The sequence below is a fragment of the Manis pentadactyla genome, chromosome X (assembly GCF_030020395.1).
Source record: "Manis pentadactyla isolate mManPen7 chromosome X, mManPen7.hap1, whole genome shotgun sequence".
NCBI lineage: Eukaryota > Metazoa > Chordata > Mammalia > Pholidota > Manidae > Manis > Manis pentadactyla.
In genome coordinates, this window is record NC_080038.1 from 102589885 (window position 1) to 102610821 (window position 20937).

The window sequence follows — 20937 nt, forward strand, 5'->3', positions numbered from 1 at the left end:
ACCAACCAAAACTCCACACCATAAAATTAACATTTTTAAGATAAAGATAGTCAAATTCTTTGTTACACACTTTACAAATTCTAAATTGTGGGGTGGGAGTACACTGGAGTAGGAGGTTTCCCTAATTAGTGTAAGGAGAAAGGACAAGAGGAGAGAAGAGGCCTTTGATAATCAAGGGACAAGTAATTCGGTATCAGTGATCTTGTCCCTCAGTGACATTGAGGGAAATTTTATTAGGTGTTTCATTTTACTCGTGCCTACAGTGAATTCATTTAGCCCAAACTGTAATAGGGCAAGGTAACTAGTTTAATGGTAAGGGGGGTTGAGAGGAGTTGAGGTACATACAGAATGCATGCTCTTAAAAAGAAAAACAGGCCCAAGTTGTTCCTTTGGAGACCCCCCAGCAAACCAAGACTTAATTACAGTTTCAACTCTTCCTGGAAATATGACCTTTTAACAGAGACCTGAAATTTCCAGATCAGCACTATGAGGTAATCCGCATGATAAAAATCCTGCCCTTCTCTTCCCTGCAAAAAGATGCCGGGACCTGAAACAATCCCTTCTTTTCTTTTGCTAATAACTTCCTTGCTCCACCCTCCCGCCAATAAAAACCTTCCATTTTGTCTATCTCCTCAGGAGCATCTCTGTACTTGCTAGATGGGATGCTGCTGGATTCAAGAATCACTTAATAAAGCCAATTAGATCTTCAAATTTACTCAGTTGAATTTTGTTTTTTAACAATGCATCTGAGTTGCCTGATAGAAACCACAAAAGAAAGAAGCTGGAGGCTGAAAGGTGATATCCTAAAATCGTAGTTGGAAAGCACTTCTTTAAACTGGCTCTATTAACCAGTGTCACTAAAACCCTAGGCTACATATAGTGATATTATAACTAATTTACATACAGATGCTAACAATGCTAGGTCTGGCTTTGTTAAGTTAGGTTTGTTTAGGGCTTTAAAAGAAAACTTTCATAATAGAAAGGTATGTGTTCCCAAAAAGGAGAAAAATCAATCTGCTTATGAGTAACAACTATATAGCTTTTAAAAAAGGAAACAATTTCTTATTTTTGTTCAGGGGAAGAAAGACAAAGCAAGCTAGGCAATATCTTTGATAAAATAAACAGTGTGTGAACATGTTTCTTGGGCCAAGAGCTATGCTTAATTACTAGGAAATAAATTACAAGAGCAATTCATCATAACTGCTTGAGTTCTCACCCTTTCAAAGGCTTTTTTTTCCCTAAAAAGCCATCAACAAAGATGGACCTAATTTCCAGTTCATCTTACGATTTTCTCAAGTGTCAGAAAACCATTCCCAGTATAATGCTGGGGTAGAAGTGAAAATGAGTAATTCTCTGAGTGGCTGCCATTATGAAAAGGACAGAAAATCCATGTGAAACCTATTGAAAATTTATCTCACCCTAGAAGAGCAACCCTTAATTTCCACTATCCTAAGTTCCATCAACATAAATCTGGACTTGTTATGTATGACAAAAATCAAACCATACCTAAAAGATTAACAAGTTCTAGTCCACATCTTGCTTATTTTCTATCAATGTAGTACCTTTAAAAATTCCAGTGCAAACCAAATAGTATGTATTATTCCTTATAGCAGAGATTCTTATTAAACCTGGCTATTCATTAGAATCACTTGAGGACTTAAAAATAAATAAATATTTCTTATTTAAAAAATAAATTTAGAATATACTGAACCAGAATCTCTAAAAACTCAAGATGCTGTTGTTTTAATAATTTCCAGATTTCTTATAAAACTGGTGTATAGACTGGCATTAAAAAATACCTCTTTAGAGTACATTCTAACAGGATTTGTACTATAACACACATTTTTTAATTGGAAAAGGGAAAGGTTTTTTTTTTTCTGTGCCCACTTGGAAATCCAATCATGAAATGAGGAAGCCAACTTCACGTAGTTGTAAGGATACTGTGAAGGTAGGTTTATACAGATCATATCCTACATTGGCCAGGCTCTTGGCAATCATCTCAGTAGTCACTTTCTTCTGACGCAGAAAAATTTTCATTCGTGGCTTCATATATAGAATACCACAAAATGCCTATGAAACAGTGAAGGGAAAATTATTATATGATATTGCCAACTCTACTGACATCCCCATAAAACACTGTTAGTGACTGACGACACCGGGCAAAAATTTGGCTCAGCTTCTACACCTTGTTTTACTACGTCAACCACCACACTAAAGTGTTGCTGACTATATTAGCAAAACTGTTAGGGAGATGGTGAAAAGGAATTCTAACACAGCGCTAAAAGTTGCCATCTTTATATAGCTAAAGTGAGATCTTGTTCTATAGTATTTTTATGCTACAGGAAATCTTACCTCTCATTGTTGAAAAACCACCCTTACTCACCCGTAAAGAATACTCTGTTTCTGGCAGCTCAGAGGTAACACCACCAGTCTCCTTCTCTTCTGTGCCAAAGTCTGACACCAGAATGTCATATTGATCGGTATCAAAATCCAACTCAGACTTTCCATCTTTATTTCTGGGTAAAAGAGACAAGTACCAATCTAACAAAAACTGGCTCCAAAGGACAAAAATTCAGTAGGAACCCAAGAGAAGAGAAACAATGTGAGCCAAAACTCAGATATCTATTTTCTTCCCTGGCTACTAGTGCAAAGGAACTATAAACTACTTGGTTTGAAGATGACACAATATTTAAGGGTATTTCCAGTCTACAAAAACCCACTATGTTTCATAGAGGTAGTGATGCCAAGTTTAGAAGGAAAGAAAAAAAAAGGGAGGTGGGAATGACTGTGATCTGATAAATCAAATGGGACTTAGCTATCCTCAAAGTAGGATCTTAAAAAAGATCCCAGCTTTCTGGGTAGTGTTGGGTAGGTCATTCAATATCATGTTCCACGACTGAATAAATAGACAAATCAAAACCTACTTCTAACTTCAGCAATAATATAAGGACAAATGAGATACCAAGATTTCCCCAGATGTAATCCTACTTCATGGAAGGAAAATAAGGTTGTTACAAAAACAGCATAAATTTGCTAGTCCTCTAGAATATCATTTGTGTAATTATTACTTAAATATAATAGTACTCATATTCCTTTCCTAAGGACCTTTCTTCTCAAAATCCTTTTGGGCCACTTAGCTTTGCTGCATCCAAGACCCTGGGCTACATCACTAACAACTGCCAAGGAAAAAAGGCAAGATCCATCTTTGTTCCTGGAAAAAACAAATGATGGGTTATAGAGAAAACATATATATCAGAACAATAGTTCCCAAAATTTGTTCTGTAGAAGAGTAGTCCCCAAAGTGCCCTTAAGAAACAAAGAAAGGCTGTATGATGGAAAAAATCGAGAACAATTCCTGGCTCTCAGAGCCACCTTACACTCTAGTGATACCTCCCTTAATACTTTAGGCTCTAACAGCTCAGAGCAGCTGTGCTGAAAAAGGGAGCTCCTTCTTCAGCACTGGACCAGAGCCATTATTGTATACAGCCTGTATAAAACCCATGGCGCTCTAATAGTATATTCTGGGTTTTCCAGGATAATCCTGACTCTTGCTGTCCCATTCCACTCTAACACACACTCTGAAGAGGTTCTTTGTCCTCCCTGCCCCTCAGCATTCACCATCCAATGAAAAGAGGTCTGAAAAACATTTTTTTGAAATTGGTAAATGCATACTATATTGCTCTCTTAAATATGGCTCAATGCTCATTGAAAAATCATTAGCATATTAAAGTCTCTGAGAAGTCCTGCAATAAAGCAATATGGTAAACTTTGCTTAAGTCAGCTTTTCCCAAAGTTATTTGACCATGGCATCCGCCAATTACTAACACCTAATACCATTTAATTGAGAAACAGTGTACAAAGAAAAGAGTCTGCTTGATGTGTTTAAATCATTGGAAATTCCTCAGGAAAATGATCCTTTATAATATAATTAATATTACTTGAGGTTTTCTCAATAGGACAAAGAGGATGTAATTACCAATTTGTGAAAAACCTCTGTATTATTTTTTTAATTGAAAGTACACTCTATATAAAGCAGCATAGTTCTTACATGTTTTACACAGCTAAGAAATAAGGCAAAATACCTAGCTTGAGAAAAAGAATGAATATGTCTGATACTCTGTTCTATTAAACATACCAGTGTCATCTCTATTTTATATTGAAGGTTTTTAGCTTTTAGCAGACAGTTAAATACATTCCATTTGATGACAAGATTAAACAATTGATGCATCCTAGAGTATTTCTAGATTGTTTTATAAGCTCGAACACATGACCTGAAGGCAACCTCTTTATAGTTCAAATTAAGCTGCCTCAAAGATTTTTATATTTCTAATCCAGCCTCTCTGAAAGCACTAATACAGAGGTTTTTATTTTTAAGGATCATGTTGCTCTTTGTTACCCTAATTTCTCTCTCATACTTCATTTTCCTTGTCAAATAAGTAAAATAACTATCATTTACCTATCTCAAAACAATGTCTATGAATATAAAATATTTATAATGGATTCTGAAGATCTTAAAAAAATGTTGAACTGTCTTGATTATTTGTGGCAATAGCCTCAGGATATGCATGTCTCCACATTATTAAGCACCACATTTTACCAATAAAAACTACTATCTCATAGAGCTGTGGTTCTAAAAAAGTCAAGGAAAGATAGGCAATGAGATACAAGTATATATTGAAATTTTTCTACTCTGTTTCTCTAGAAATTAATTAAAATGTGCTTCATCACACAACCCTTGTTTCTTAGGCTCTATCACCCTTGGGATACTATACCTGCGGATGTTCCAAATGAGAATACGGGTGCCTTTTTTGCCTGTGATGGCATCAAACTGGGACAGCAGGTCATTTTCTTTTTTGAAAATTGAATGTTGCAAAATGGCTTCTAGGCTGAGCCAGGAATCCTCAGTAACAATCATTTTTTGTAAAACCAAATAGAGTCAAAGAAAAATTAGTACAAAAGGATGCTACAAACTAGGCAAATCTATCTTTTGGCTTGCACAACTGAGAAAAAATACAGACATATAGACATAAAGCACGGGTGTTAACTGCTATAGAAGAAAGGAAAGGAGAAAAAAGGGAGAAAGGTTGCAGACGCAAACACCAAAACCAGTTAGCTCTGCAGAATATAGCTTCAAAGATACAATGTAAACAAAGACAGTCCTGCATCTAAGAAATAGATCAAAAGCTTAATTTTTAGACTCTTTGGAAGCAGTGAGTTCAAACTATACTGCTTGGGTTAACACAACGTGGTGTCTAACAGAAATAATAGCTTGTCTAGGTATAGGGAAATGAACTATTTTGCTATCAGATAAGCTGATGAATAGTAGGTTACTAGAGCATGATGCTAAAATACTCTTAGGGGAGAAAAAAGGCCCTGGGAACTTTATCATGGTAGTGGTATAGGGGGAAGATGATATGTAGGGGGAAGATACTACACAGATCAAATCCTGTAACAATGAAAATTTTGATACAACAAAACCATTTCTTAGCTTCTGTCAGTGGTCCACTTATTTTAGAAGTACTTAACAGGGTGAAATTCTAGTTAAATGTAAGAAAGACATTTGAATACCTTTTTAAATATGAAAAATTTTGATAGCTGGATCTGACCTGAAGAAAGAGGTTTCTACCAAAATAGATTAGACTAATTTTTTTACCAATATTCTCCATTTCCAGAAAGGATATTGCTTTGCTCGCTGAATGGAACAATTGGCACAATAACTGCCTGGGCCTGGATGCATTCCAGATAGGACTGTGATAGGAGTCCAACAGTGAGATAACACCCATTCTTGGTGAAGACAAGAGTGTCCTTTCCCAGCCGCATGGAGCCTGACTTGAAACCATTACCAAAGACCCCAATGGGACACTGGCTCTTCTTTTCTACTTTATCTGTAAAGCCAAAGCTGTAAATATACAAGAAAAAAGGTATCATAAAAAAGAAATGAGAAAGGTAAGAAGTATCCTAAGATAGGTGACAGGCAGAATGTTTGGCTTACAAATGAAGAACACTTGTTAAAAAGTCCCTCCTTTCTTCTTCCTTTCGGTATTTCTGGGCAAAACTCAGTAAAAAACATAGGAAATTACTATGGAGTAATGGGAATGATTTTCCTGGGTTTTGTGTATATATAAAAACTTCCAGCCCATTATAGTCACCCTTTAAAAATGTAAAGGCACCCTCTTTTCAATGACTAACACACAGAACTGGAGAACGCCCTGGGCAGCTGCCTTTCTTGTCTAGATATAATGGCTCTGATTGCTAATATTAAAGTTAGGGTGGGTGAAAAGGGTGGTTATCTCAGAGTACAACCTAGAGAGGGTAACAAAAGTACCAGGTAGTGGCACTAGTCAGAGGTACTAATGTAGGCATCCCCTAACCTGGTTGTATCACTCTTTAAAAATCTGAAAGTCAGAGGTAATATAGCTTGACAATTGCAACTCTCTACCCAAAGGATAACCCTTCCAGTTCTTACCCTCTGCTCTATCTTCTGGGACAGTTCACTGGAATGTGGCCAAGGGATAAAAAAATAGGTAGTTCTTCCTCTGAATATCAGCAAACAGCTGAAGGAGAAAGTCTCTCTTGTTTTATTAAGGGCCTTTCACTGAGTCACTTCTACAATCTCTGGAGCCCCTTAGGATCAGTGTAACCTGGGAGCCAGATCCTTCCCCCTTTCTCATAGTCTCTATTTAAACACATGACAAAATAAAAGAACCAAAACAATCAAAGATATGAAATCTAGAAAATGACAACCTTCCTCATCTATCTTCTCTCACCACAAATAAAAATAATTTTATGGATTGCTTCTCTCCAGATTGACTAAATTCACAACATTATACACTACCATTCATTCAATAAATATTTACTAAGTACCTACTGTATGACATGCATTGTGCTAAGCACTGAAGGCACAACTGTTAATAAAACAGACATGATTCTTGCCCTCCTGGTTTACAGTCTAAGGAAGGATTATGTATATTATAGATTAGATGCTTTCCCAACATCAATAAAACAAGTAGTCTATATGTCATGGTTGAGCAGCTTGGCCTGGGCTCTTACTCTTTTGCGCAGGGCTGAGGTGTACAGAAGCTTTGTACAAATCAAGCTAACCACAGAAAAAGGTAATACCAAGAGTATTGAGTTTCTGCAGTCTATGGGCCTTAATATTCCAGGAAATAAACCTATAGAAGTCAGTAAGATTCAAGCATTCCTATTCCTCTTGTGGAAGAATTGCCTAGAAAAGATGGGTATGTTAGTAGAATTAAATTATATACTATATGCATAATATGTTATGTTATAAAGCAGTATTCAAACTCTAATTAAACTAACTCTAGAAGCCATTCAGAGAATTGTCATGTGCTATTCGCTACTTCTACCTCTACTTCAGATCAAATGTCGTATCTAAAACTCAGGGGTCTTCATAAACATTAATTTTTACCTAGCACGTGAAATAAATCTACAGCTGACCCTTGAACAACAGGAGGGTTAAGCATGCCAACTCCCTGCACAGTTGCAAATCCACATGTAACTTTTGCCTCCCCAAAACCTTAACCACTAATAGCCTACTGTTGACAGGAAGCCTTACCGATAACAAACAGTTGATTAATATATATTCTGCATGTTACATGGATTATGCACTGTATTCTAACAATAACATAAACTAGAGAAAAGAAGGCTTTTTTCAAATTGTCACAAATCCCTCCTAAATTTTCCAATATATTTACTGAAAAACTTCCCTGTATATAAGTGGACCTGCTTAGTTCAAACCCATGTTGTACAAGGGTCAGCTGTATAGGGTTATTTGGACTTAATCCTTTTCTAATACGACAAAAGCTTCAATTAGGTGGTCAAAGGAAAGTGGTGAAGTGAAAACAGGGCGACTATATTACTCCTTTCATTTCCTAGCCACTGCTGCCTCTTCTGCCATCTATCATCTTTCTCCCTTTGTAAGTATAAACCTTTACTGTGTTACTTAGCTTGGGGAGACCAAATGACCATATAAGGTTGAGAAGGTAAGTAGTAGGTCAGGGCCAGAAACAGAAATGGAAAAGGATAAGAATAATGAGCAGACAAAAGCTGGAAGCTCTGGATTTTGTTTTTGTTGTTATGTTTGACCTCACTCTTCCGATGTGTTCTTTCACTCTACTTACGTTCCCATGTGAGGTATTCTATTTAACTGAAAGTTGCAGAATGGATGCCAGGTACCAATCAAATAACTACCTAATATAAATGCCCTCACAATAAACAGAATTGTAGGAATGAATTTTATATAGTTCAGTATAGCTCACTAACTTTTCAGTCATATCCTGGCTTAAACAGATGGTTTCTCTTCACTCAGTCACTCCTGTTCATTAAGTAAGTCTGACGTAAGAGACAACAGTGTTGACATACAAAAGGGGTTTGGATGGATTCAAGATGGTGGCATGAGAGGTTAGACAGAGAACTCCTCCCAAAACCACAAATAGTATGAAAATATAGTTCATTAATACAACCAAACCTAAAACAGCAACAGGAAAGAAGGCTGAACCAGACTGCATACAGACCTCATGAACAGAGCACACCTCACGAAACAGGGTAACATACCAAAGCTCTGATCCGGCAGGACCCAAGCCCTTCCCCCACCCCAGCTCACTGGCAGGAGGAAGAGAACTGGAGTGGGGAGGAGGTGGAAGCCTGGGACTGCTGAACAACTAGCCCTGGAGATTTGCTTTGCGAGCAGAAACCTAAACTATGTGGTGCTCTGGAGGTTGGGGAGCTGGGACAGGCGGAGTTGCCTGAGAGATGGACATTCTGGCTGTTTGTGGAGGACGGGATCCACATCCGGTCGCTCTGTTACAGGGGAAAGGGAGGCGGGCTGAGAGGCTTCCTAGCAGCGAGAGGGCTGCTGAAGGGGCGGGGTTTGCACAGAGCTTGCTGCATAGGAGAAGGAAGAGCTGGACAAGGTTGTCTGAGCGCACTCTGCCCAGCAGGTTGCAAACTTTGAGTAGCTTTGGGCACTCCTTCCCCCTGGCTGGCTGCTCAGCTCCGAGGCCCCCACTGTGACATGCAGCCTGCCGAGCCTTCCTCCTGGCTTGACAGCACCGGCTCGCAAACCAGCAGTCACTGCACTGGCGTTAGGCCAGCCAGAGGGAGGTCCCACCTACAACAGCTATAGACACAAAGCATAGAGGCTTAAACCTGTGTGCTTGGCCCACTGGCTGTGATACTGGAGACAGGAACTGATGATGGGAATCAGGAAACAGATCTTTCCTCTCCCCAGGCACCAGCTCGACTCCCCAATGACCCCCAACCTCACTGTAGGGGATGAGCAGCTCCAGAGACTGCAGCTTCTGGGCACTAGAGGACACCACATAGAAATATGAAACGTCAAAAGGATCTAGTTCATACCAAAATCTCACAAACCCCAGAAAAAGTGCCAAATGAAACCGAACTCACCAATCTTCCTGAAAGAGAGTTCAAAATAAAAATCATAAACATGCTTATGGAGGTACAAAAAAATATTCCAGAACTCAGGAATGAATTTAAGTCGGAGACTCAATCATTAAGAAATTCAATGAAACATACAATGGAGGGATTTAAAAGCAGATTAGATGTAGTAGAAGAGACAGTAAATGGAACAGAAATTAGAGAAGAGGAATACAAAGAAACTGAGGCACAGAGAGAAAAAAGAATCTCTAAGAATGAAAGAATATTGAGATAACTGTGTGACTAATTCAGATGGAACAATATTCGCATTATAGGGGTACCAGAAGAGGAAGAGAGAGAAAAGGGGATAGAAAGTGTTATTGAGGAGGTAATCGCTGAAAACTTACCCAATCTGGGGAAGGAGATAGTCTCTCAAGCCATGGAGGTGCACAGATCTCCCAACACAAGGGACCCAAGGAAGACAACATCAAAACATATAATAATTAAAATGGCAAAGATCAAAGATAAAGACAGAGTATGAAAAGCAGCCAGAGAGAGCAAAAAGATCACATACAAAGGAAAACCCATCAGGCTATCATCAGACTTCTCAACAGAAACTATACAGGTCAGAAGGGAGTGGCATGATATATTTAATGCAATGAAGCAGAAGGGTCTTCAACCAAGAACACTCTACCTGACAAGGTTATCATTTAAATTTGAAGGAGGGATTAAACAATTTTCAGATAAGCAAAAGCTGAGAGAATTTAACTCCCACAAACCACCTCTACAGTGCATTTTGGAGGGACCCCTATAGATGGCAGTATTCCTAAGGATAAACAGATGTCACCCAAGGGATAGACTAAGAGTACAGAATATGATTCATAACATTCATAGAATGGAGGAGGAAGAAAAAGAAAAAGGAGGCAAAAAAGAAGAAACTTTAGGTTGTATTTGTAATAGCATACAAAGTGAGTTAAATTAGACTGTTAGATAGTAAGGGAATTACCCTTGAACCTTTGGTAACCACAAATCTAAAGCCTGCAATGGCAATAAGCACATACCTACCGATAATCACCCTAAATGTAAATGGTCTCAATGCACCAATCAAAAGACATAGAGTCACTGAATGGATAAAAAAACAAGACCTATCAATATGCTGCCCACAAGGGACTCACTTCAAACCCAAAGACATACACAGACTGAAAGTAAAAAGATGGAAAAACATATTTCATGCAACTAATAGGGAGAAAAAAGCAGGAGTTGCAGTACTTATATCAGACAAAATAGACTTCAAAACCAAGAAAGTAACAAGAGACAAAGAAGGACATTACATAACGATAAAGGGGTCAGTCCAACAAGAGGATATAACTATTATAAATATCTATGTACCTCCATATGTGAAACAAATACTAAAAGAATTAAACGGGGAAATAGAATGCAATGCATTCACTTTAGGAGACTTCAACACACCACTCACTCCAAAGGACAGATCCACCAGACAGAAAATAAGTAAAGAGATCAAGGCACTGAACAACCTATTAGAACAGATGGACCTAATGGACATCTACAGAACACTCCATCCAAAAGCAACACGATACACATTCTTCTCAAGTGCACATGGAATATTTTCAAGAATAGATCATATACTAGGCCACAAAAAGAACCTCAGTAAATTCAAAAAGACTGAAATTGTACCAACCAGCTTCTCAGATCACAAAGGTATGAAACTAGAAATAAATTACACAAAGAAAACGAAAAAGCCCACAAACACATGGAGGCTTAATAACATGCTCCTAAATAATCAATGGATCAATTACCAAATAAAAACAGATCAAGCAATATTGGAGACAAATGACAACAATAATTCAACACCACAAAATTTGTGGGACGCAGCAAAGGCCGTGCTAAGAGGGAAATATATTCCAGTACAGGCCTATCTCAAGAAAGAAAAACAATTCCCAATGAACAGTCTAAACTCACAATTAATGAAACTAGAAAAGGAAGAACAAATGAGGCCCAAAGTCAGTAGAAGGAGGGACATAATAAACATTAGAGCATAAATGAATAAAATTGAGAAGAATAAAACAATAGAAAGAATCAATGAAAGCAGGAACTGGTTCTTCGAGAAAATAAACAAAATAGATAAACGCCTAGCCAGACTTATCAAGAAAAAAAGAGAGTCTACTCACATAAACAGAATCAGAAATGAGAAAGGAAAAATCACTACAGACACCACAGAAATACAAAGAATTATGAGAGAATACTATGAAAAATTAAATGGTACCCAACTGGATAACCTAGAAGAAATGGACAACTTTCTAGAAAAATACATCCTTCCAAGGCTGACCCAGGAAGAAACAGAAAATCTGAATAGACAAATTATCAACAAAGAAATTGAACTGGTAATCAAAAAACTACCTAAGAACAAAACCTCTGCACCAGATGGTTTCACTGCTGAATTTTATCACACATTTAGTGAAGACCTAATACCCATCCTCCTTAAAGTTTTCCAAGAAGTAGAAGAGGAGGGAATACTTCCAAACTCATTCTATGAGGTCAATATCACTTTAATACCAAAACCAGGCAAAGACACCACAAAAAAAGAAAATTACAGACCAATATCCCTGATGAACATAGATGCAAAAATACTCAAGAAAATATTAGCACACTGAATTCAAAAATACATAAAAAAGATCATCCATCATGATCAAGTGGGATTCATCCCAGGGATGCAAGGATGATACAACATTCGAAAATCCATTAACATCATCCTCTACATCAACAAAAAGGACAAAAACCACATATCATCTCCACAGATGCTCACAAAGCATTCGACAAAATTCAACATCCATTCATCATAAAAACACCCAACAAAATGGGTATAGAGGGCAAGTACCTCAACATAATAAAGGCCATATATGACAAACCCACAGCCAACATTATACTTAACAGTGAGAAGCTGAAAGCTCTTCCTTTAAGATTGGGAACAAGACAAGGATTCCCAACTCTCCCCACTGTTATTCAACATAGTTCTGGAGGTCCTAGCCATGGCAATCAGACGAAACAAAGGAATAAAAGCATCCAGATTGGTAAGGAAGAAGTCAAATTGTCCCTGTTTGCAGATGACATGATATCGTACACAAAAAACCCTAAAGAATCCACTCTAAAACTACTAGATCTAACATCTGAATTCAGCGAAGTTCTGGGATACAAAATTCATACACAGAAATCTGTTGCATTCCTATACACTAACGATGAACTAGCAGAAAGAGAAATCAGGAAAACAATTCCATTCACAATTGCATCCAAAATAATAAAATACCTAGGAATAAACCTAACCAAGGAAGTGAAAGACTTTTATTCTGAAAACTACAAGACCCTCAAGAGAGAAATTAAAGAAGATACCAATAAATGGAAACACATCCCGTGCTCATCAATAGGAAGAATTAATATTGTCAAAATGGTCATCCTGCCTAAAGCAATCTACAGACTCAATGCAATCCTTATCAAAATACCTATAGCATTCTTCAATGAACTAGAACAAACAGTTCTAAAATTCATATGGAACCACAAGAGACTCCAAATAGCCAAAGCAATCCAGAGAAGGAAGAATAAAACGGGGAATTATGCTCCCTGACTTCAAGCTCTACTACAAAACCACAGTAATGAAGACAATTTGGTACTGCCATAAGAACAGACCCATAGACCAATGGAACAGACTAGAGAGCCCAGATATAAATACAAGCATATATGGTCAATTAATATACGATAAAGGAGCCATGGACATACAATGGGGAAATGACAGCCTCTTCAGCAGCTGGTGTTGGCAAAACTGGACAGCTACATGTAAGAGAATGAAACTGGATTATTGTCTAACCCCATATACAAAAGTAAACTCCAAATCGATCAAAGACCTGAATGTAAGTCATGAAACCATAAAACTCCTAGAAAAAAACATAGGCAAAAATCTCTTGGACATAAACATGAGCGACTTCTTCATGAACATATCTCCCCGGGCAAAGGAAACAAAAGCAAAAATGAACAAGTGGGACTATATCAAACTAAAAAGCTTCTGTACAGCAAAGGACACCATCAGTAGAACAAAAAGACGTCCTACAGTATGGGACAATATATTCATATATGACATATCTGATAAGAGGTTGACATCCAAAATATATAAAGAGCTCACACACCTCAACAAACAAAAAGCAAATAATCCAATTAAAAAATGGGCAGAGGAACTGAACAGACACTTCTCCAAGGAAGAAATTCAGATGGCCAACAGGCACATGAAAAGATGCTCCACATCGCTAATCATCAGAGAAATGTGAATTAAAACCACAATGAGATATCACCTTACACCAGTTAGGATGGCCAACATCCAAAAGACAAACAACAACAAATGTTGGTGAGGGTGTGGAGAAAGGGTAACCTTCCTACGCTGCTGGTGGGAATGTAAATTAGTTCAACCATTGTGGAAAGCAGTATGGTGGTTCCTAAAAAACTAAAAATAGAAATACCATTAGACCCAGGAATTCCACTCCTAGGAATTTACCCTAAGAATGCAGCAGCCCAGTTTGAAAAAGACATATGCACCCCTATGTTTATTGCATCACTATTTACAATAGCCAAGAAATGGAAGCAACCTAAGTGTCCATCAGTAGATGAATGGATAAAGATGTGGTACATATACACAATGCAATATTATTCAGCCATAAGAAGGAAAAAAATACTACCATTTGCAACAACCTGGATGGAGCTAGAGGGTATTATGTTCAGTGAAATAAGCCAAGTGGTGAAAGACAATTTCACTCATCTGTGGAGTATAAACAACAAAGCAAAAACCGAAGGAATAAAACAGCAGCAGACTCACAGAACCAAAGAATGGACTAACAGTTACCAAAGGGAAAGGGACAGGGGAAGATGGGTGGGAAGGAAGGGATAAGGGGGGAAAAGGGGCATTACAATTAGCACACATAATGCAGCGGGGAGTTGGGGGACACAGGAAAAGCAGTATATACCGAGAAGACAAGTCATGATTCTATAGCATCTTAGTACACTGATGGACAGTGACTGTAATGGGGTATTTGGGAGGGACTTGGTAATAGGGGGAGTCTAGTAACTATAATGTTGTATAAGTAATTGTACATTAATGATACCAAAAACAAAACCAGAAACATTTTGCTACTTGAAACTATCAAAACAGTGAAAAGATTTAAAAAAACCACATTTATAACTGGCTGTGCCCAAATTTCATTTATTTTCTTTGACTGACAAAGGGATTTCCTTACAAATGGGGTTAGAGAATTAGAATACCTTCGGAGAATTACAACCAAATGGATGTTTTTCACTTTTACAGTTCAGAACCCTTTCCCTCCACCACTGCACCCCTTCACTGTTACTCATGCTGCACACACTAGTTCAGGAAGCCACATGGAGAATAATCACCCTCATCTGCTAAAAATGGAAGATGGAAGGAGTTGAGGAAACACTCATCCTTCACTGAGTGATATGTGAAGATAATTAAGTACAAACTTAACAGTCTCAACTACAAGCCTTTTAAAGTAATTATATGAACTGAGCATGGCAACAGAAATCTCTATCACTAGGCTTCAGCAGTTAGAAAAGAGAATTTCCTAACTTTGCAATTATATTCCAAAACCTTTGAAGATTATGTGTGTAATTGACTTCTATTTCTCTTTGATGGCACTTGATTTCACCCACAAATCGTCCCAACTCTAATATTTCTTACCTAAGATTTGGTTTAGGTTAATATAAATCTCAGAAGGTGACCAGTTGAGACCTTTAGGCTTTTACACTTGCTGTTCTCTTTGCTTGAACTCATCCCTTGACCCCTACTCCTTTACCTTGTTAAATTCTACTACTCACCCTTAGATCTCAGCTTAAATACCACTTCATCTAAGAGGTTCTTCCTGACCTACTGGATTAGATTGAGTTCCCCTGCTGACTTATCCCATTGCATCCTATACTTTCCTATCATTATATGTACTTACCACTTTTTATTATGATTATGCTTAATTTTGATCTGAATTGCCAGCTAGAATATGATTCTGCCAGCTAGACTGTATATACTGTGAGGGCAAGAACAGTGTCTATTTCATAACCAGTGCCCTGGCACATAATAGATGCCCAATGAATATTTGTTGAATGAATAAAAGGAAAGTAAAATATTAAAGAAAGTATCAAGCCTTAAATAGAGTTCATGAACTCAACAAGAGAAAAATAAAAAAGGCCTTTTTACCTGAGCATTCGGTGTAGTTTAACAGGTGTCATCCCACATCCGTCATCAGTAAAGGTCAAACAAGATTCATTACTGATATTCTCAACATCTATAAAGACTGTCCTGGCAGAAACATCTGGATCTACAGCATTATCTGCAAAAAGTAGAAATCTGTGATTAGACCTCATTTCCTAATATTTGATTAAAATCTCTAGTTCAGTGCCCCTAAGACATAGAAACTGTTCTTTATTCCCTTCACGTGGATATCCCAGAAGGTAAGCAGGGAGCATTAATAGTTATGCACTTACTAGGTTACAGAGAACAACAGCTATGATGGCAGATGGGCTTATGAAGTTGATTTCTAGATTTCATATAATGACTGATCTGCAATCTGCCTTCCTCCCTTCAAACTTCGGGGTCTGCAGGAAAAATAACTCCTATATACAGAGGATTCTGTTCCATTTTTATCTTATTCTTGTCTTTTACTTACTTTACTGCTCATGAACACATACAGTATAGGGTGGCTATGGAGAAGAGTTGAATTGGCAATTTTGGTATACATAGATGAATATTACACAGTTACAATTCATTTGTGAAAACTGTTTTCTACTGTTTTACATCACCTCCTTTGTTAAAGAACACAGATACTATCACCATCCCTGTTGTAGCCTGAGAAGCACTGGAAGAGTTAGAGATTAAAATCAAAACATTTAATTGCCTGCCTAGATCCCAGGGATGACAACAGTATGCTTAGAGAGAAGCAGTGATTCTGCTTAGGTACTCTGTAATAGTCAAAGGTGAAGCTGTCCAACCCTCATTAAACAGAGACCAGAGAATTAAAGTAGACAAAAAATGTATATAGGAAGTTTGACAACCCCTCCTGAGTTAGGTCTTCGTGTTAATTATTTAAGACTCCAAAGACATCAGATATTCTGATATATGTGTCATATCCACCCCAGGGTGTGCTATTGTCTAGTGGCCAGCCACATGATTTTGTCACAGGCGCCAGTTTATTGACACATGTGGTGCAAAAGTCTCATTTAGGCTCACCAGCCCCAGCAGGCGGGTAGTTTGTGCAATCTGTTGGATAGCTTCTTTAAGACTCTTGTCTCTACTAGCTCTTCAGTCAAGACAAAGACCTTCCCTTCCACCTCCTTCCCTTTCCCTAGCATCCTGTACTGCTCTAAGACCATGTGGCTGGCTGAGAGATCCTGATGGGGTCCCAGTTCTATATACCTGTCCCACTAGTACTGTTCAAATCCTGTCATTTCTCCACTGGGAGCATCCCTTATGAGCAAGAGAATTACTACACATATCCAAAATAGCAACTTTTACAGTATAATTAACAGTATCATTTACAACCACTTGGATGTGTGGAATGTCTATCAAATAAAACAAGACACAGATTAACTTCAAGGGCCATGACGGCACTGATAAAAAATGATTGTAATCCAAAAAGTCTTAACAGCAGGAAGGTATTGCTAATAGCCCCAGAAGGAAGTTAAGGGGTCTGAGACAGTCAGTCTTGAAGGACTAGGTGTAGCCAAAGCCCTGTGTTATGTGGTAAACCATGTGAGCCCACTTTTGGTGGGAATTTTAGGCTTGACATGCAATAGAGGCTTTGTAATAATAAATAGAGCATTTTACTTTATAACAACAATAAACATAGTGTTTTACTTTGTGTAAGAGGCAGTTTTTTTCTTTAACTGACAGAAAGACTCAACACTGTGAAGCTACCTATGTTGTTTCAAGAAACTACTTGGCAAGCAGGCCCTGAATTGTTTTGGGGCCTATCATGGCAAAAAGCCAGAGGTGCTGAGACTGATATCTTTAACTTATCAACCAACAAGACATCATTTCCACTTTGAAAAGTTTGGACATAAAAAAATTTTTGTCTAATGTTTTATGAACATTCACAATTCAAATACATAACACATATATATCAATTCCAATTCTGCATTTATGCAGCAATGCATTCAATGAATCCCGCTCATAGCCCTTTCACAGGATCACTCCTTATTACTTTTTTCCTCTGTACTGCAAATTTTGCCCAAACTTTCCTGGGTGTTTTTTTATACGAGCACAACAAAGAGTTTTAATACTGGCACTTCAGGAGTTACAAGGTAGCTGCCAGGAGCAGCTAGACATTTTTATCTCCTTGGCTGGAAGCTGGTGGAGTACAGGGGGGCGGGGACGTGCAGGAAACCAGGAGTAGCTAGCTGCAGCAGCAGAGAACAAGACATCAGCAGATAGGCAGGCTGCAGTAAGCACAGCTTTGCACCCACTTTGTTTTAAGTGGCCTTTCACTCAACAAATGAAATTATAATAACAAGGTCAACCTCAACAAATGAACTTATAAATATACAGCATCAATCTGGTGGCTAGTTTCAATCCTACCTCTTGCTGCTTAAGCCTTGAAAAATATGTCAACATATAGCATATGCTGTCAGATCCCAGGGGAATCTATCTTCTGGAGCCCAGTCCACCCAGCCTATGAACAGGTAGGACAGTGAGAGAACCTCCACTCCTCTCCCCTTGCCATCCACTTAGGCGAGAGCTGCATTACACGCCTGGGATGTCTTGTGCTACCAGATCCCACAGAGACTTCTCTCTCCTCCCCTGGCCACTACTACCCTTAGTGGGAGGACCCTATCTCTACCCCATCCTCACCTGCCACTTAGGCAAGAGCATGAGAAACCATATCCCAGGGAATCTATCTTATCCCCTTAACCTGGCCCACCCCCTCTGGTCTTCTAAAAAAAGCACTGCAACTGAAGCCTCATATCTCATCAGAACCTGGGAGGCGATCAGAAACTGTCCCATGACAACCCCCTCCCCAGGGAAGACAGGATGCTGAGTGGAAGATGGCTTTAAGGTAGCGCTTCACAAGCCTCCCATCCTCCCCTCTTCCACGAGTATGGCTAACATGGGTTACTGCCCGGTGGCGAGGGCCAAGCGGCTGCCCTACAGGCATCCTCCAAGTATTGAAGAGTATTCCTCTAAAATCAAGGACGTCATCCTCTCCAACACAAGCCCATCCTTCTTCTTCTGAATAAATATAAAATACACACACACACACACACACACACACACACACACACACACAAAATTAACCCTTAATAACAGAAGTCTGAACTGTCCAGGACCAATTATACATTGACGTTCTTTCAATAAATATATTGGACAAATTTTTGGAGATACACAACAATTTGAAAAAAACATTTTCCTTTCTCTAGCTTACTTTGCTTTAAGAATACAGTATGTAATCCATATGACATAAAAAATATGTGTTAATTGGCTATTTATGTTATTAGTAAGGCTTCCAGTCAACAAAAGGCTATTAGTGGCTAAATTTGGGGGGAGTCAAAAAGTTTTATGAGGATTTTCAACTGCATGGGAGGTAGACACCCCTAGCCTCCTCACTGTTCAAGGATCAACTGTGTGTGTGCATGTGTGTGTGTGTAGTCAGCATTCAATTCACATAATGCTGGCATTCAAACGACCACAAGTTTTAAATTTGAAAGTCATTTTTTATCCCTCACTCTTACCCTGTACTGTCTTACATTTTGTCATTTCTATTCCCACTGTCACTTTCTTAGTTTACAGAGTTTATGCCCTCTCATCTGGATTATTCAGATAACCTCCTGTCCTTCAAAGCCATGTTTCTCTCTTCTCCAATCCATCCTATACACTGCTGCGAGATCACCTTTCCTGAAGTGCAGCTCTGACCATGACATTCCTCTGCTCAGAAAACTCCAGACTAAAAGGACAAATACCTGAACAACCAGTCACATCCTTGTTCCTGTCTGCCTTTCTAACCTCATTACCTACTTAGTATTCGGAGTAAAAAGACCTGTGTTTGGGTCCTGGATCTACTACTTACTAGACATGTAACCTTGGAAAAGTCCATTAAATTCTCTGAGCCTCTGTGTCCTTATCTGCAGGATGAGAAGAAGAATACCAACTACCTCAAAGGGTAGTTAAAAATGTATTTGTGAAAGCTCTTTGTAAGCTCTCTAAGATCTGGGAACTCCAGGATCTAATTAAACTCAGCTACTCAGTATTCTTCATGCCTTTGTTCGTGCAGTTGTTCCTTTTGCCTGGAATGCCCTCCCCTCCCCACACCAATATCCACATGTCCCAATCCTTCAAATCTCAGCTCAAATATCACCTACTCTACAAAGCTTTTCCTAACCCTCGTCTTCCTGGTAAGCTGGAAATCATCCCTCCTTCCTCTGAACTCCCACAGCACTCAGTGTACCTTTGCTGATGTATCACTTTCTATCTTGCTGGCACATAAAGTGGAAACCTTCTGTACAAGTTTTATCTCCCCCACTAGAAGACTAAATCCATGTTGTATTCAGTTTTGTACCTACCATGTGGCCTTGCCCACAGTGAGTACTCAATATTTATTAAATGAATGATTCACTAGAAAATGAATGCCTAAGTGAAGGAGAAAACTGTTAAAAGAAAACCTAAAATGAAAGCCTTGGGTTATGAGTTAACAGTCTGCTCTCCCTTTCCCTATTATGAGTATGTCCACAAATAGCTGTGATTTGGTTTTAAAATCTGTGTCTTTGTATGTATGTGTGCAGGCACGTGTGTACATGTATGTAATACACATACACACTTGTACACATATGGGACACCTTAGGCCAGACTTTAGTTCTTTAAATTAATGCTTAAGACAAAAATCATATATATTCAAAATAACAAATGGAACACTCTTCAGATCACCAGTAAAGTTGTTTTGAACAGTGCCACTGTGAAGGAACAACATATTGTCTCCCATTTCCCACTAAGTAAATGGTCACTTTTCCCTCCCTTCTTCATTTAAGTTACATGCAGATACACCTTATTCCACTGCACAGAGTTTCACTCAAGGCATACTACAAAACCTTAAAGAGGTAGTCCCTGTTCTCTAGGATTCAAAATGTGTCAATGTCAATTTTTCCCTGCACCTTCTAATGAACAGTCATACATATTGTGGGCATTCTGTGTTATGGTCAAACTAATCATCAAAGTTCCCTGTCACCCTTCCAAATAACTCCTGACCACCTCATCCTGCTGCCACTGATCTCTTGCTCAAGACAGCTCATACTGCACGGATGGCAATTACTTAAGTAGGGACTGAAGCTCATTTGGGGAGCTCTGATACCATTTGCAAGATGTTTAGTGCTACCTTGCTCCCTACTCATCTCTCCCTTCTTTCCATTTTTGAAACATTTATAATGTGCTCTGTATGCTGCTTCATTTTTGTCTAGGAATGTTTTTCTTTGCTTTCCACACAGTATTTAGCA

General features: G+C 38.5%; 1 protein-coding gene across 3 annotated transcripts in view; it reads right to left on the bottom strand.

Annotated features, from left to right (window-relative positions):
- Nucleotides 1–20937, bottom strand: part of MORC4 (MORC family CW-type zinc finger 4) — a 49433-nt gene that overhangs the window by 27277 nt on the left and 1219 nt on the right. For 2 of the 3 annotated variants that reach the window (XM_036924983.2, XM_057495285.1), the window contains exons 3-7: nucleotides 15659–15791; nucleotides 5682–5899; nucleotides 4773–4920; nucleotides 2384–2516; nucleotides 1942–2070 (exon numbers count right to left, since the gene is read on the bottom strand). In XM_036924983.2, coding sequence (XP_036780878.2) covers nucleotides 1942–2070; nucleotides 2384–2516; nucleotides 4773–4920; nucleotides 5682–5899; nucleotides 15659–15791 — 761 coding nt within the window. The remainder of the gene's footprint in view (nucleotides 1–1941; nucleotides 2071–2383; nucleotides 2517–4772; nucleotides 4921–5681; nucleotides 5900–15658; nucleotides 15792–20937) is intronic. The other variant, XM_036924982.2, reaches the window with a different exon arrangement.